This window comes from Lontra canadensis, unplaced genomic scaffold, assembly GCF_010015895.1.
Source record: "Lontra canadensis isolate GAN:19392208 unplaced genomic scaffold, GSC_riverotter_1.0 scaffold58, whole genome shotgun sequence".
Classification (NCBI taxonomy): domain Eukaryota; kingdom Metazoa; phylum Chordata; class Mammalia; order Carnivora; family Mustelidae; genus Lontra; species Lontra canadensis.
Window position 1 is genome coordinate 10761377 of NW_022631052.1, and position 16459 is coordinate 10777835.

The 16459-nt window shown below is 53.1% G+C and overlaps 1 protein-coding gene across 2 annotated transcripts in view; it reads left to right on the top strand.

Moving 5' to 3' along the window:
• The window catches only part of DNAH10 (dynein axonemal heavy chain 10), a 134754-nt gene that overhangs the window by 101168 nt on the left and 17127 nt on the right, over window positions 1–16459 (top strand). For both annotated transcript variants that reach the window (XM_032876461.1, XM_032876460.1), the window contains 7 exons: window positions 1566–1769; window positions 2396–2476; window positions 4922–5119; window positions 5638–5799; window positions 7519–7693; window positions 14213–14394; window positions 15379–15515. In XM_032876461.1, the coding sequence (XP_032732352.1) occupies window positions 1566–1769; window positions 2396–2476; window positions 4922–5119; window positions 5638–5799; window positions 7519–7693; window positions 14213–14394; window positions 15379–15515 (1139 nt within the window). The remainder of the gene's footprint in view (window positions 1–1565; window positions 1770–2395; window positions 2477–4921; window positions 5120–5637; window positions 5800–7518; window positions 7694–14212; window positions 14395–15378; window positions 15516–16459) is intronic.

Below are 16459 nucleotides of genomic sequence, written 5' to 3' on the forward strand. Positions count from 1 at the left end.
GCATGCTACTAATTTGGAATGGTGTAGCTATAGTAAGACAACATCCCAGCTACTGAGACTCTGGCTGCATTCTTGTCGTCCTCGGGCTCCCTCTGCACCTTCCCAGTTTACTTCGTTATTCCAGAATTCTCATTAGGCCTGAACCGCAGGGTGTGTCGACTCCTGGCCCCTCCCACATCAGGCTTTCTCCGAAACCTGTCCCTTCCCTCGCATCCCCTTTACCCTCCGTCAGAGCCAGACCCTCATCATTTCTGACCTTGACTCTCCACACGCATCTCTCTGTTCCTCTCCCTGCTTCCTACAACCTGGCTGTCCGTGCATGTCACCAGTTCCCTCTGTCCCACGCTTTCGGTGTTCTGGGTCTCCGCGGGCGGACTTCTGTTTCTGCAGCCTGAGTTCCCCTCCCCTCCTTTCAGGCCGTCCTGCCCCTGCTTCTAGCCCGTGCTCTTCCTCCTGCCTGCCACACTCTCTCCCTGCCCCCCTCTAGCAGCCTGCTGGTTCAGCCTGGGTAGACGAGACTCTCTTTCTCAGATGTTGTGGCCAGAGTCCCCCACAGGGGTCCCACGGGTCAGCTCGGATCCCATGCCCACCCCTGAGCCCAACCCTGGAGCTCACAGGGGTTCTGATGGGGCAGACCACCCAAACCACAGGCAGGCATAGAATGGGAAGTGATTTTCCAAAGGAAAAGAGGGACTAGTGGCCAGGAAGTGGGGACGGGTAGGCAGGGGGCAGGCGTGTGCACAAACTGCAGAGCTCCACACTCCAGGCTAGGGCCAAGTTGTCCGTTTCCTCCTGATCTTGGCTCCCGTGCCACGTGGAATCTCCCTCCCGCAAGAAGCCTCTCTGGTGGCAGTGGCTTCGAGGCTCCTGAGTGCCCGGGGCATCTACGGTCTGGGCTACGGACGTGGCATTTAGCACACGCAGCCCTGGGTTGGTATCAGACTTTGCATACATGGATTGTAGGCTGGTGAGCAGAGGGGGACGGGTCAGCCCTGTTTTCCGTATCTGTAAGCCCCACTGTAGGTCTGGGCTGTATTTTCTGTGAAGGCCAAGAGAGCTCCTGGGGGCCTCACTTAGATAGCACCCCACATGGTCAAGGTTATTAATATATTTTCTGGAGCAGTTATGCCTGACAGTGGTTTCTCATCCCTGGTCCTGCTGACATCAGCGGCTTTCCCGGGCGTCCTGGGCCGGTTGGCTGTACCCTTGGCCTCTCACCGCCCCCGTGCCATTAGTGCGTCCCCCCAACACACACACCCGAGCTGGGGGAACCAAACATGTCTCCGGACGTAGCCAAATGTCTCTTAGGGGGCACACTTGCCCCCGGTTGAGTATCCTGGCTTTACCACTCGCGATCACCTCCCAGGTGAGCGGGAGGCATTTATTTCTCTCATTTCACTGACGAGATTGAGGCTCAAACGGGGGCTCGGTGCCCGGGCCCAGGCCCTGCTCCTTGGTCTTGGTGTCCCCAGCTCTTCCGGGGACGCTGTGCTTCTATCATTTCGGTGCCTAGAGAGATGATAACCCCGAGGCTGGGAAACCCAGTGTTGGTCTTCATTTTCCAGGGATCATACCCGCGCTTTTCCCGGAAGAGGAGAAGGAGACGATCCTCAGTCAGATTGGACCCGAAGCCCTGAAGCAAGGCACGGGCCCGGCCAAGGAGTCCGTGTGGCAGTACTTCGTGAACAAGAGTGCCAACAACCTGCACATTGTCCTGGGCATGTCGCCGGTCGGGGACACCCTGAGGACCCGGTGCAGGAATTTCCCAGGTGCCTGGGGCTGAGCCTACATCGCCATCCCCTCCCCACCTCTGGCAAGGTGTCCCCAGCAGAGCAAAACTCGGGGTGGTCCCTGGGGCTGGCAGGTGGGTCCTGCCTTGTAGGATGGAGCCCGCTCTGTCCCTCCCAATGGCCAGCAGGCTCCCGGGCTGCCCACAGGGGGCGCTGTCTCCGCCCCACCAGGAAAGGCTCACAGGCCCTGGTCGTGGTAGGTACTGAGCCTTCTTTCTCTCTTCTGTTGCGACCATCCTGCCAGCCTCGGGGAAAACGCAGTCCCTGACCTGTAGAGCAGAGGTTCTGGAGTGGGGGGTGACCTTACCGGCGCCCTCAGGGACATTTGTCAGTGCCTGGAGACGTTTCCGCTGCTCGCATCCATGGGTTGGGGGGTGTGGTACCAACATCCGGTTGGTAGAGACCAAGTGCCCCTGAACGCTCCGTGTTGCCCAGACACCCCGCCATGCAGGACCGTCCAGGCGGAAGTCTGCCCCGCTGAGGCTGAGAAACTCTGCTCTGGCTGAGTTAGTCTTGGATGCATCCAGCACTTCTACCACCGTGCCTGGTGCTGAAGACGGTGTCCCCGTCCTTGAGCGTCTCTTTGGTCTCTCCCTCTTCTCAAGGTCTCGTAAATAACACCGGTATCGACTGGTTCATGCCTTGGCCTTCTCAAGCCCTCCTCGCCGTTGCGAAGTCCTTTTTAGGTACGTGACCGCTGATGGGGCTGGGGCACGCTAATGGTACAACAAAATAACTTGTTACCACTTTTCTGACTTTGAATTTTGGTCCAGTAGATCCCTTCACCATTCGCCCCCAGGGCCATGAAGGCTTTGAAGGGATTTCACAGGGCACTGGGGCCACTTGGGGGGCCGAGTCAGTTCAGTGTCTTGATTGTGGCTCAGGTTGGGATCTCAGGGTCCTGGGCTCTGAGCCCTGCGTTGGGCTCCATGCTCAGCGGGGCATCTGATGGATCCGGCCCCTACCAGAGCAGGGGCTGGCACATCATGGTCTTTGGACCAAATGGGACCCACGGCTTGTTTCGGGAAACAGACTGTGATGGGGACACGGACTCATTTGTCAATGAACACGGTGTCTGTGGCTGCTTTAATCCCAGACTGCACAGTTGAGGAAATGCAGCGGAGACCATATGGCCCACGGAGGCTGCATTTTCACTGCCGAGCTCTTTACAGGAAAAGCGGGCTGATCCCTGACTCAGAGGATACCCGGAGGACCTTTCAGGAGACTGATAATCAGTGCTGAATTTGCTCAGAAGTTTCAAACACTTAAGTCCTTGATGATTAATTTTATTCTTCGGAATAGGAAAGCAAGTCCATGTATCTTTGGAGAAAAGCTTTTTTGTCCGGACCTTGACATCAAATGACACCGTGTGGGTCTGCAAATAGTTTCCACCTTCTACCTCTGTGTTCAGTAAATGAGTCGCTTGTTGGTTCACCCGGGGAGAACTCATAATGCTAATCAACATGCAGGGGAAAGGGACAAGTGTGGCTCTGTGCTCCCCATGGAACTCACCATCTAAATGGGGGGATCCACAAACTTGGCCTGTAAAGGACCAGGTGATGGATAATTCCAGCTGTGTGGGTCACGCGGGCTCTGCGGCAGCTTCTCACATCTGCGGCTGGATCTGTGTTCCCGTGAAACTGCGCTTACAAAACCAGGCAGTGGGATGGGCGCGTCCTGTGTGGTCCACCAGCCCCGCAGGCCCGTGAACCATCCCCGTGTGCTCACAGCGCTTTGGTTTGCCATCACCACGCCGCAGCTCCGTGTCCTAAAGAACACCGCGTGGAATTCGCTTAGAATTTTTTTTTTTTCTTGGAACAGATACCCTGGTGTTGGGTTCACCGTGCCCCAAAGTGTGGATACTTGGGAGGCAGGGTTTTTCTCCGTTGGCTGTGGTGTTCTGGCCCCTCGTGTAATTTCAGATCAAACCCGCAGCCTCTAGCTGAACGGTTCCGTTTGGTCAATCTTGTCTTCCTTCTTCTTAGTTGCAGGTCCATTCTGCGTGGCGGGGAGTGTGTTATGCTGTCTGTTGGGTGGTCCAAGGGCTGTGATCTGAGCAGTGGAAGAGAGGATGGATGGTTTCAACAGACTTAGAGGAAGGCCCACTTTGCGCCCACTGTGTGCCAGGCACAAGGGATCCAGCAGTGACACTGGGTGCATTTCCCTCCTGAAACCCTGGCCCCCTCCCGGGACAGTGGCACAGCCAGCCCGGGAGACAGACCTTCCTGCCTGCAGAGGATGTATCGGTCCCATGGTCCAGGAGAGCCACCACCCAGGTGCTCTTTTGCTTTCTCTATTAAACATTTTCTTAGAGGATTTTATTTATTTGACAGAGAGGTAGAGAACACAAGTAGGCAGAGCAGCAGACAGAGGGAGAGGGAAAAGCAGGCTCCCCACCGAGTAGGGATCCTGACGTGGTACTTGATCCCAGGACCCTGTTATCATGGCCGGAGCTGAAGGCAGATACTTAACTGACTAAGCCACCCAGGCGCCCCATCTATTAAACATTTTTATATCCTCTTCTTATTGTGCTTAAACATCCATAACATAAAATTTGCCATTTTAACCATTTTCAGGAGTCGAGTTAGAGGTGTGAAGCACATTCACATTCTTGGGCAGCTGCCACTGCCGTCCAGCTCCAGACCTTCCACCTTGTAAAATGGAAACTGTCCCTGTGAAGCACCAACTTCCTGTTCCCCCCACCCCAGCCCCAGGCCCCCACCCATAACCTCTCAACTACTTTCTTTCTCTGAATTTGCCTGTTCCAGAGACTTCGTATGAAGTTGAATTGTGCAACGTGTGTCCTTCTGGGCCTTGCTTCTTACCCTTAGCCTGTTCTTGAAGTTCATCTGTGTTGTGTCATGGGACAGTTTCCTTTCTTCCGTCGTAGGGATGGACCACATTCTGTTTATCCGGCTATCTGTTGACCAACACTGGGTCCCTTCCCCTTTTGGCTGTCACGAGTAGCGCAGCCGTGAGCGTTGCCTGCAAGAGTCTTGACACTTTCAGGGCTTTGTGGGTCCATGCCTCGGAGCGAAATTGCTGGGTCGGACAGGAATGTTGTGTTTAACTCTTCAGGAGCCTGCTCTTTCCCACCGCCTCAGGCATTTTCCCCGTTCCTTTCTCTTCAGGGACTAATCCGATGATCCCGGCGGAAAACACAGATGGTGTGGTGGAGCACGTTGTTTTGGTTCATGAATCCGTGAATGAGTTCAGCAAACAATTTCTACAGAAATTGAGGCGTAGCAACTATGTAACCCCCAAAAACTACCTGGACTTTATTAACACGTATTCAAAGCTGCTGGATGAGAAAACTCAGTATAACACAGGTAAGATGGGGGGACTGGCATGGGGAACACGTAGGATCCAAGTGCTGACCTCGTCTTTCAGCAAGTGCTTCATTAGCAGGAGCTAAGGAAGACAAATGTGCAGCACATTCCAGGTTTTACTTCCCAGAGCGATTCTTCTAGGTGGGAGAGGCCTGGCTCGCTCATATTTTTCTTTGTTGGTGTTGGGTCGTGCACTTTGGAGCTCTGTGTCTTCCCTGCCTAGAGATAGGGTGCAAGGGCAGCAACACGCTCTGTTGGAAAATGCTTTTGAAAAAAAAATGCTCTGGCTCTGGCTGTTGGCTAAGGGAAGTGCTGTTTTCAGAAGTACATTTATTTTGGCTGATGTGGTCCTGGCATGGTGGTGGAGGTCCTTGATGCTGTCTGATGTCTCTTGAAGATGATTTTTTAGGTTGAGCCCCAGTGAATCGAATCCCCAGGGAGGCCCCTGGAATGCTTGCCCGGGTGTGTGGGGAACCGCACCCACCTTGGTGAGGAATACAGCTATTCTCTTTCCACAGCTCAATGCAAGCGTCTGGAGGGGGGGCTGGACAAGCTGAAGGAGGCCACCATCCAGCTGGACGAGCTGAACCAGAAGCTGGCTGTGCAGAAGGTCGTGCTGGCAGAGAAGTCCATTGCCTGCGAGGCGCTGCTGGAGGAGATCGCCACCAACACGGCCATAGGTCAGTGTGGGGCCAGCTCATTAGAGGGTTGGGGGGGCAGCAGGACTCCCCTAGATAGGACAGAGCTCCACTGGGGGACATCCCCGAGAAGCCACCTGTCAGCCCACCCTTTTTCTCCTGAGCGTGATGAGTGTTCCTGCGTGTGGGGCTTTGAGGGCCCCCATTGGTTCCCTCAGCTCTGAGATCACCTGCAGTCACTCTGGCCCTCCTTGCCACACAGCTCCAGTCCAGGCCCATCTCCTCTGTGATAGTCACCCCATGGACCCCTCTTCCTGGCACCCTGACAGTGTTGACAGTCTCCGCTCTGCTGTTCAGTTCTGACGGTTTCACGGCTATGACCTCGCTTCCTTCTTCCCATGCGTTTGTCCTCCTGCTGCTCCAGCGAGAATCTCTCTGAGGGCCAGGATCTCTCCCAGGGCCAGGATCCTGCATAGCATCAGGGCCCTTACACGCTTTGCCCCCTACAGAGGCTCAGTCGATGCTTGCTTGTTGACTGTGGGCATGACTCCATAGAGGACGCTGCACTGGAAAATCCGAGGGCATCCAGCATACGTTTGTCAAGAACCCACTATATGGGTTCCCTGGGGCCATTTGCTGAAGCAGAGTCCGCAGGAACTTTAGCGGGAGACCCCGCACACGGGATGACAGTACACCAAAGTGGTTACGAGCAGGGCTGTGATGCTCAAGTCCTTGGGCTCCAGTCCCACCTGGGTGCCCCCAGATAAGGGACAGTGTACTTATTTCCTGGAGCTGCCCAAACAAATGGCCACAGCTGGGGGGCTTTGAACAACAGAAGTTTACTCTCACAGTTCTGGAGGCCAGAGTCTGAAATCAAGGTGTCAGGGGCCATGCTCCCTCCAAAGGCTCTGGGGGAGGACCCCTCCTTGCCTCTTCCAGCCTCCGGCATTTGTCAGCAGTCCATAGCTTTTAGGTTCATCTCAGTGTCTGGTGCCAGTGGCCACTTCCCTTTATGTCCCCGTGTCCTCATGTGCTTGTCTTATAAGGACATAAGCCATTGGATTTAGGACCCCCTAACCCAGTATGACCTCAAGTGAACTCATTAGATGTCCAAAGACCCTCTTTCTAGATAAGGTCACATTCTGAGGTCGCTGGTGGACATGGATCGTGGGGGACACTCTTCAGCCCAGTACAGCTACCATGAGCCGATCTCTGTGCTAGGGATCGGGCTTCCAGACATTGGGGAGATACCTACGTTCCAGTGACTAGAACCAGACAATCAGTGAGCCAACAATTAAGTGAAATGCCCAATTTCGATCAGTGTCATGAAGCAAATAGAGGATCCAGAGTGACCGAAGGGGCAGGCCACCTTACAAGGGGTGACTTTTCAGTGGGGTCTGAACAAACCTTGGAGATGGTCATGAGAAGCAGAGAGATCTCTGTGAACCAGAAAGACAGGAAGGGTGGCCCTGGTGTCCTCTACTCACACCAGCCATGCAGGGCTGGGGGCTGTCCCGTGGGACAGAGTGGCGGGACATGGCTGGGCCAGTTGGAGTCAGCAGTGGACCTGGTGTTGGAGACCCCATGCCGGCTGAGAACTTCTCTAGCAGGAACACCCAAGGCCGCCATATTGGCCCAAGAGTGTTAGATCCCCTGACAGCTCGGCACTGGCCTTGGTGGGCTGTGTGCCCCTTTGTCTCCGTGGTGGTGGTCTCTCCTCTCCACGCTGGCATCTTCACTCACCAGCTTCTCCCCCCACAGCCGAGGAAAAGAAGAAGCTCGCAGAGGAAAAAGCCATGGAGATAGAAGAACAGAACAAGATCATTGCGGTGGAGAAGGCGGAGGCCGAGATGGCCCTCGCCGAGGTCATGCCCATTCTAGAGGCCGCCAAGCTGGAGCTGCAGAAGCTGGACAAATCAGACGTGACCGAGATCAGGTGACCGACGGCCATCTCCGTGCGTGTGTGGCCGCCCATGGCGCTCCTGACAGCCATTCCATTTCTCCTGACGGTCAGACACTTACGGAGCTCCGTCATGGGCCGGCCACTGGGCTGAGTGCTTTCTAAGGCCGTGGGTCCTGTCCTCATTTGCAGATGAGGAAGCTGGGGCCCTGGGCAGGGAGTTGGCGTGCCCCGGGTCCCCCCCAGCCAGGAGGGAGCAGGGCCTTTTGGCTCTGGACCCAGGCTGTCTCAGAGAAGGGAGCTGAGTCCCAGAGCTCAGTGGACCAGTGCTCTCCACAGGAAGCGCCACACCAGTATCTGCCCTAAACAGCCACAAGACACCTGACCCAGGGGACCAGTGCCCCGCCGAAGAGAGTGTGACAGAGACGGGCCATGAGCTGAGAGCCGAGAGGGGATGCCTGGCCCCATTTCTAGCCAAATGGGCTTGAGAGGGGTGGGGAGAGGGGCTCCTCGCTGTGGCCCCCAGGCATTTGGCAGACAACCTATAAAACAACTGCATCTGCCACCACCAGAGCACTTCCAGGAACAAGGGCCTGGTGTGGGGCTGGTGGGGGAACTTTCTCCCCGCATTGTGTGGTCTGACCCTGGGGCCCCGTTAAGGGATCTCACTGGTAAATTTAGCACCGAGACTGAAGCCAGGAAGGCGCACTGCCCTGTCTGCCTAGCTCTCCCCCTAGTAACTCCCCCTATACCTCCGCTTGCAACCCTCAGCCCCCCAGCTGTCCCCGTCACATCCTCGTTGTCAGATGGGGTTCAGTCCTTCTGGCCCCACAGTCAGGCCTCCGGTGAGAGAGTCTCCTGTTTCCAGGTCGCTGGTTGACTTTCCGTCTTGGGCTCCCGGCAGAACGAAGCTTGTTCTTCGTGCTTCTTCTTATTCCTAAAGGCCGAGCAGCTTTCCTCTGTCGAAGGCTGTGCCCTGGTTGTTTGCTCATTAGTGGTACTTGGGGATTTGAACCGAATGCCTGGCTGGTTCCAGGGCAGGGGACCGAAGCAGTTCTCGGGAGGTCATCGGCAGACTCTGCCGCTGCTGGCAAGAAGTCATTCTTTCAGTTCTGCGGAGCGCGGTTGATGGAGGGTATAAGGACGGACGTTTTAAAGTCGCAAGGGTGTGAGTCAGACATTCTAACCGAGGCGCTGGAACGAAGCAGAAAGGCATGGCCAGCTGTGCTGGGGGACAGACCGTCAGCATACATGTTTTCAGGGGAAAGAGCCAATTGTAGTTACACAAATTTTGGGCACCATACCCAGGTCAGCAGCAGAAAAATTCTGTAAGAGCAGAGAGCTGGGGAGAAGTTTTGAAGGGGATTCATTTGGCTAGAAGGGGCTGTGGGTCCCCACGTCAGCTCAAGGGGGAGGGGAGAGATGGGGCTTCTGAAGAACTAAACGGAGAGCTCTCTACCTGTCCCCACAGTGAACGAGGGATGCCTGCATCACGCCTGAGACAGGTGTGAGATGGGGGCTCAGCTCATCCCTGAGAAAGTGGAAATGGCCTAAGACCTAAAAGGAATAATTTTTAAAAATGTGATTATTGGAGTAGATGATATGTTCATGCAGGGCTCTGCCTCTTATGGGCTTTGTGACCTCTGGCAACTCACTTAACCTCTCTGTGCTGTAGTTAGTTTCTTTCTTTCTTTCTTTCTTTCTTTCTTTTTTTTTTTAAAGATTTTATTTATTCATTTGACAGACAGGGATCACAAGTAGGCAGACAGGCAGGCAGAGAGAGAGAGGAGGAAGCAGGCTCCCGCTGAGCAGAGAGCCCGATGTGGGGCTTGATCCCAGGACCCTGGGATCATGACCTGAGCCGAAGGCGGAGGCTTTAACCCACTGAGCCACCCAGGCGCCCCATGTGCTGTAGTTTCTTGATTTGTGACATGGGGATGATGATCATTGTCCCCATGGCATGAGGGCTGTTGGGAAGATGGACTGACTGAACTATTACAGGAAGAACTCCAGGACTGGGTTCACCACACTGTCAGTGCCAAGTAAGCATGAGCTAGGATCACGGTCTGACATCAAAATGACATGTGAAAGCCCCTCCCATCTGCCCCATCAGCGGAGTTCCCCTCCCCCCACACAACAGGTACCCACTGTCTTTCTGCTCTCACATATGGATCCAGAAAGTTTTTATGATCAAGGCAATCAGATATACACGTGTCTCTTCAGTTCCCGGCTTTAGATTCTGAAGGTTAGTGGTAGAACAAGGGATACCTGAGTGCCCTTGTTTCCTCCTTTTTTTTTTGGTGTGTAAATGGTCTTATACTCTACACATTTTCCTATATCTTGGCTTCTCCGGTGAACAATGTGGATTGGAGATCTCTCGCGTGTTGCCGTGTGACGAACTTCCCCCATGTCTGAGAAGAGTTTATCACGTTCCACTGGACGGCCCTGTCGCCCTCTGTTTAACTAGCCCCAGTTTATGAAGTTTCAGCTTGTTGCCGGTCTTCTGCCTTCACGAACCGTGTGGCGAAGAATAACCCTGACCGTACTTCATTGTGCGCCTTCCTTCAATGGAAGGTTCTATTTCTAGGGTGGAGTCTCCCAAGTCCAAGGGTGTGAGTTTATAATGTCTACAGGTGCTGCTTAGTGTGCTCCCTGGGGGCAGAGCCCACTTACACTCCCCTGGCAATCCACCTCAGTGCCTGCTTTCTCATAGCCTCGCCAGTGGAGAGCATCATAATGCATTTGGATTTTTGCTTGTTTTGTAGATGAAAAGTGGTGTTTGTGTAGTTTTAATGTGCATTTCCCTTATTGCAAGTGACGTTGGCCTGTTTTTTCATATGTGAAAAATGTGTATGAGGGTCGTGTGTATTTCTTTTTCTGTGAACTGTTCATAAGCTTTGCACGTTTATCTGTTAAATCGTTAGCGCTCATTTTTTTTCTTACTCAGTTCCAGTGGCTTTTTACGTGATAGGGAGATCAGTTGTTTTTTTTTTTAAGATTTTATTTATTTATTTGACACAGAGAGAGAAATCACAAGTAGGCAGAGAGGCAGGCAGAGAGAGGGGGAAGCAGGCTCCCCGCTGATCAGAGAGCCCGATGTGGGGCTCTATCCCAGGACCCTGAGACCATGACCTGAGCCGAAGGCAGAGGCTTAACCCACTGAGCCACCCAGGAACCTGGGAGATCCGTTTTTTAACCATGATGTGAGTTGTAGATATTTTCCCCAGTGGCTCATTGGCCATTTGAGTTTGATTGTGAGGTTTGTGTGTGTGTTTGTGTTTGCTGTGTATAAGACTTTTGTATTTACATGACAGACTTTAGCAATATTTTATTCTGTGGCCTTTGGAGATATCATGTCATACTTAAATGGCCTTTTAAGACTGTAGGATTGTAAAACAATTTCCCCATGATTTCTTCCCATACTTTTACAGTTTGTTTCTGTACGGTTAAATATTTGATCTTTTGGGGTTTCCAGGGGTTCACTGTGAGTCTGGATCCAATTTTATTTTTTCCAGGTGACTATACTCTGGCTTCCTTTAGGTTGTTTGGATGTTAAGTGTGATGAGCCAGCACTGACATCTTGACAATTTCATTCTGTAATGCTCAGTCCTCTTTGTTGAAATCATCAGATGTTAAGGCAGGGAGAGTAGGAGTCCTGAAGATCAGAAGTGGGTGATCCTCTGTAGTACAAAAGGCTACCTTCGTTACTGGCTTGCGATTTTACTCTTCTTCCTTCCATTCATTTGGCAGTCTTTGGGTGCCTACAACCCCCCCCCCCCCCCCCCACCCCATCCCCCACCCATGCTGGCACTGGGGCTGAGCAGCAATGAGCCAGCAGGCAAGGCCTTCATTACATTCAGCTGACACTCTCAGGAAGGCACGGGCATTCATGCAGGAATCCCACATGTACAGGAAAATCACCCAAGAAGTTAGGGTGGGATGGTCTTTGCTGCCATGACTGTGGATAATGGGGGAACCTCACCAAGTCTGGGGGGTAGGGAGTCGGGGAAGGTATTCCCTAGGAAGTGACATTTATTTTTTTAAAGGTTTATTTATTTGAGAGGCAGGTGAGGGACAGAGGCAGAGGGAAACTCAAGCTGACTCCATACTGAGTGTGGAACCCAGTGTGGGGCTCTATCCCAACCCCCTGAGATCACGACCTGAGCCAAAACCAAGAGTTGGATGCTTAACCGACTGAGCCACCCAGGTGCCTCTCCTGTTCCCTAGAAGGGACATTTATTTATCTATGTACTTATTTTTTGGAATATTTTATTTATTTATTTGACAGAGACACAGCAAGAGAGGGAACACAAGTAGGGGGAGTGGGAGAGGGAGAAGCAGGCTTCCCACTGAGCAGGGAGCCTGATGCAGGACTCGGTCCCAGGACCCTGGGATCATGATCTGAGCCAAAGGCAGACACTTTACGACTGAGTCACCCAGGCATCCCTTGAAAGTGACATTTACACTGAGCTGGGACTAGAGAGTAGGGATCCACCAGCTGTAGGATGGAGGCTAGAGGAGGGCCCTCTCTGAGGCTGGCAGGAGCTTGGGCTGAGGGAAAAGCAGACACAGTTGGAGCATCGGGGTAATTAGAGTGAGGGAAGGTAGGGAGTGGCATTTGTGACGACTCTTTCCCTCCAGGGAGGGCAGCATATCCTCCTCCTCTCTCTCTCTCCTGAGATTCTTTTCTTTTTTTTTAAGATTTTATTTATTTATTTAACAGAGATCACAGGTAGGCAGAGATGCAGACAGAGAGAGAGGGGGAAGCAGGCTCTCCGCCGAGCAGAGAGCCCAATGCGGGGCTCGATCCCAGGACCCCAGGATCATGACCTGAGCTGAAAGCAGAGGCTTTAAACCACTGAGCCACCCAGGCAACCTCTCCTGAGTTTCTTTTGTGATAGGAGAAAGGAAATGAAACAAAAATGTTTCTATTTCCCAGACTGAGAACCTCACGATTACTAATACCTCAGTTGTCTGTGTTACGACAGCAATACCTTCTGTAGAAACATGGCTCCAGGTACTAGCTTGTCAGCTGAGGGCGGAGAACGTCACTTTCACAGACTGGCAGGGTTTGGGAGCGGGAAGGTCTGGCTCTGCCTCCCCATTTTGCAGGTGGGAAAACCGAGAACGCTGGATGGTTTACAACTTGCCCACGGGCTCAGGACCCTTCACTGGGGCTGGGGTCCTTTCCGTCTTCTATCTGAAAATATTTCACCGATTCTTTCCTCCTCTGATTCTTCAAAGATCAGTGGCCTGGGCCTGGCCTCCGTCCCCCACCCCTGAAGGAAGCCTTTTAAAGACAGCGGATGGCGTTGTGGGCTTTCGCAAGCACCTAATGCCGGTGTAATTGCACCTTTCCGTGGTGACTCAGGACCACCACGTTAATCACCGGTCTTCGGGCTGGAGTCATTGCCCTGGCTTGTCCCTGTGCTGCGTCACTCCTCCTCGCCGCTCTTGTCTGCAGGCCGGTGGGCGGGGGTCCTGGGGCCAGGGCGGCCGGGGCGTTTGCCCGGTAGAGACAGTCTCCATACCTTTACCCTGCTCGGGTTGTTCTTGTGCTCTTGGCCCATCCCGCCCTCCCGCTCGCCTCTGAGTTGCTCAGGCCTTCTGCTGGGATGGCTGGGCCCCTGCCTGCCTCCCCCTCCCCGCTAGGTCATCTTCAGGGGGCCTCTCTCATCTCCCCGTCTTCTCCCTTTTCCTTCCTTCCACTCACCTCTTCTTCGTTTTCCTGAAGCTTCTGGCTCTCTCCGTGGTCTGGTGTCTGCAGGACTCACGTGATGTGGAGAGCCTTCGAGAGCAGCAGGCAGCCCAGCGCCCCTGCTCCCTGCCCCCAGTGCAGTTAACATGCCTCCCATTCCTGCATGTATGTACCGGTGCTGCTGCGTGCTCGCCCCTTTGTTGGGGGTCTCGGTGCCCTGGAGCGGGGAGGGCACTAGATATCTGAGTGTTTGGAGGAGCCGAGTGACTGTCTGGGCTCCTCAAAGGCAAAGGAAACAGGTAAGGGGTGACCTAGCCTGGAAGGAGCCCTGGATGTGGGGACCCTGGACCCCACAGGCTGTGTGGACATAGGCAGCCCGTCCAGACACTCTAGGCCCCGTCTCTTCATCTAGTAAATGGAAAAGAGGACGAAGATGAGGAGGAGGAGGAGGAGGAGGAGGACGGCAGTAATGCCAGTGGCTACGCGGCAGAGTCTGAGAAGCTGCCCCAAGCTGTGATTAGAAACACGGATTCTCAGGCTCCTCCTTGACCTAGTGACTCATGCTTGGGTGGCTTGGGTGGCTTGGGTTTGCATTTTAATGATACCCGCCCCTGTGGTTCTGGCCCCCGGTGGCTGAGACCAGTCCCTGCCCTGGGAGCAGCTTCCCCCTCCCACGAGGAGCCCAAGTCCATGCTGGGATATGGCTTCCTTGGCCTCCATGCTGTGTCACCTCTAAGAAAGGACTCTGGGCTGAGCCATTTTTCCTGGAACTTTCTGGAACTTTTCTAAGCTCTCATTTAGGCTAGATCCTGGGCGCATCCTGGGTCTGATTCACACACATTTTTATTTCTCACCAGATCCTTTGCCAAGCCCCCCAAACAGGTGCAGACGGTGTGTGAGTGCATCCTCATCATGAAAGGGTACAAGGAACTCAACTGGAAGACCGCCAAGGGTATGATGTCTGACCCGAATTTCCTGAGGTCTCTGATGGAGATTGATTTTGATTCGATCACGCAGAGCCAGGTGAAAAATATCAGAGGTGCGTACAGACGGATGCAGGAAGAGCCAGGGTCTGTCTCCTCTGACAGCTCAGGCTTTGGGAGCAGGGATGGAGAGCACAGAGGGGGCTTGTCAGAGGCCAACCCTCCTGTTGTGTGAGATGGGACAGCTGGGAGCTAGATGGTCAGTAGCAGCCTATGCCCTCTGAACTTTCAAGAACAATCACTCTGGTGTTTCCCCTTAGGAAATAGGATCCTCTTATGGAACCCAGCCTGGCCTCCTCTTTGGTCCATCTTGTGCCTCAGGCTTGGTGGTGCAAGGGATGGTCTACCCCTGACTTCTCCCTTGCACCTTTTGCCTGTATGAAGTCTCCTGTAGGTCCCTGGGAGACAGGCAAGGAGGCGTTGGTACCGCCCACAGCCAGCCTCCCTGTCTTCGGTATAGAATGCCGGCTTTCCCTTTGAGCCTGATGCCTGTCCTACCTAGATGCTCAGCCAGTGGGAACGAGGTTTCAGTCTTTGCAAAAAGCCATTCAAGTTCACAGTGTCACTGTTTATCTTCATGGTTTGTTCAGAATGTTATTATCAAATGCTCTTTCTCAGCCACTCAGAAACAAAACTAAATGAAACACAAAGGATAACAACAACTACAAAAAACCCAAGGACCTCTCTTTACCTGAATATTGATTGGGTGGGTTTCCATTTGCGTGAAATTACACCTGGGATGAGGGGGCAGGGAAAGGTGATGGTGACCCATAACAGCCTATGAATTCCAGCTAGCTACCTGCTCTGAGCCACTTTGATGCACAGTTGGGGGTCCCCACGGACACCCTGGACACAGAGGTGCCTGGATCATAGGGATGTCCTGGGTGGCCATAACCTGTGCTCCTCACTCATGTCTTATTAAGCACCCACCTACACAAAATTCATTTAGTGGCGCTTGTCCATTGGCAATTTATTTCCCATTTTATTTTCCTAAGATGGGGCTTGTGACCCATCAATATCATTCCATCTTTGACCATCAGGCCTCTTGAAGACTCTTAATACCACAACTGAAGAAATGGAAGCTGTGAGCAAAGCAGGCTTGGGGATGCTGAAGTTTGTTGAAGCTGTGATGGGCTACTGTGACGTTTTTAGAGAAATCAAGCCCAAAAGAGAAAAGGTATTGTTCATGCGTAAGACCTAAACAGAGCTGCCCAGGGAGCAACCTGGAGTTGGAATTAATATGTCCACAGCTTTGCTGGACAAATGCGGGCAAGGTTCTGATTTTCCATCACATAACCATTCCCCCCTCCACCACTGCTAATAAATGATAAGCCTGAATTATATCACTCTCGTCTAGACCGCGTGAATGGACGGACAGAACCGAAGTCTGGAAGGCTTTCAAATTTTGTGTGGAGAGAATAGGATAAATGGGTAAAAATCATCCTCTGTAATTCAAGCAGGATGCGGTGTCTTGGCACTACTGACCCTTGGGGCTGGACCATTCTCGGGGTGGGGGGTGAGTGCTGTCATGTGCTCTGTAGGATGTGTAATGGAACCGCTGCCTCCACCCACTGGATGCCATTATCCCTACCCCCAAGATCTGACCACTCAGAATGTCTCCAGACGTGGCCATCTGTCCTCTGGGGCGGCCCCACCTGAGAACCATTGGGTCAAAGTAACATGTTGAATGAACACAGACTACAAAGAGAGTTACAAAGTTGATTTGATCATCTTGAGATCTATTTTGACACTGCTTTATCCCTCAGAATTTTGTTCCTAGGAAATTTGGGACCAGGTGGAAGGCGAGGACTATTCTCGACGCGTTCTTTTGAGTTTTTGACTTAGAACCACAATGTCATTTTACCGTGACCTCTGCGCACATGGAAATAAAGCTGTCTGCTAACTTGGGTGTGGGACATCTTGTTTTCCAATGGGATTAGAGCTTTTGAAGCCAATGCTAGGTGACTAAGGAAAGGAGCCATGTACCTCAGCAGGGCATACAGTGGCCCCAAGAAGTAGGAACAACATTAGAAACATGGTGTAGACCTAAGCCCTGGGGTTAGACTCGTTCATCCCTGCCCCACTGTGGTCCCCCTCCCCACCATTCTGGGACTTGTCTTC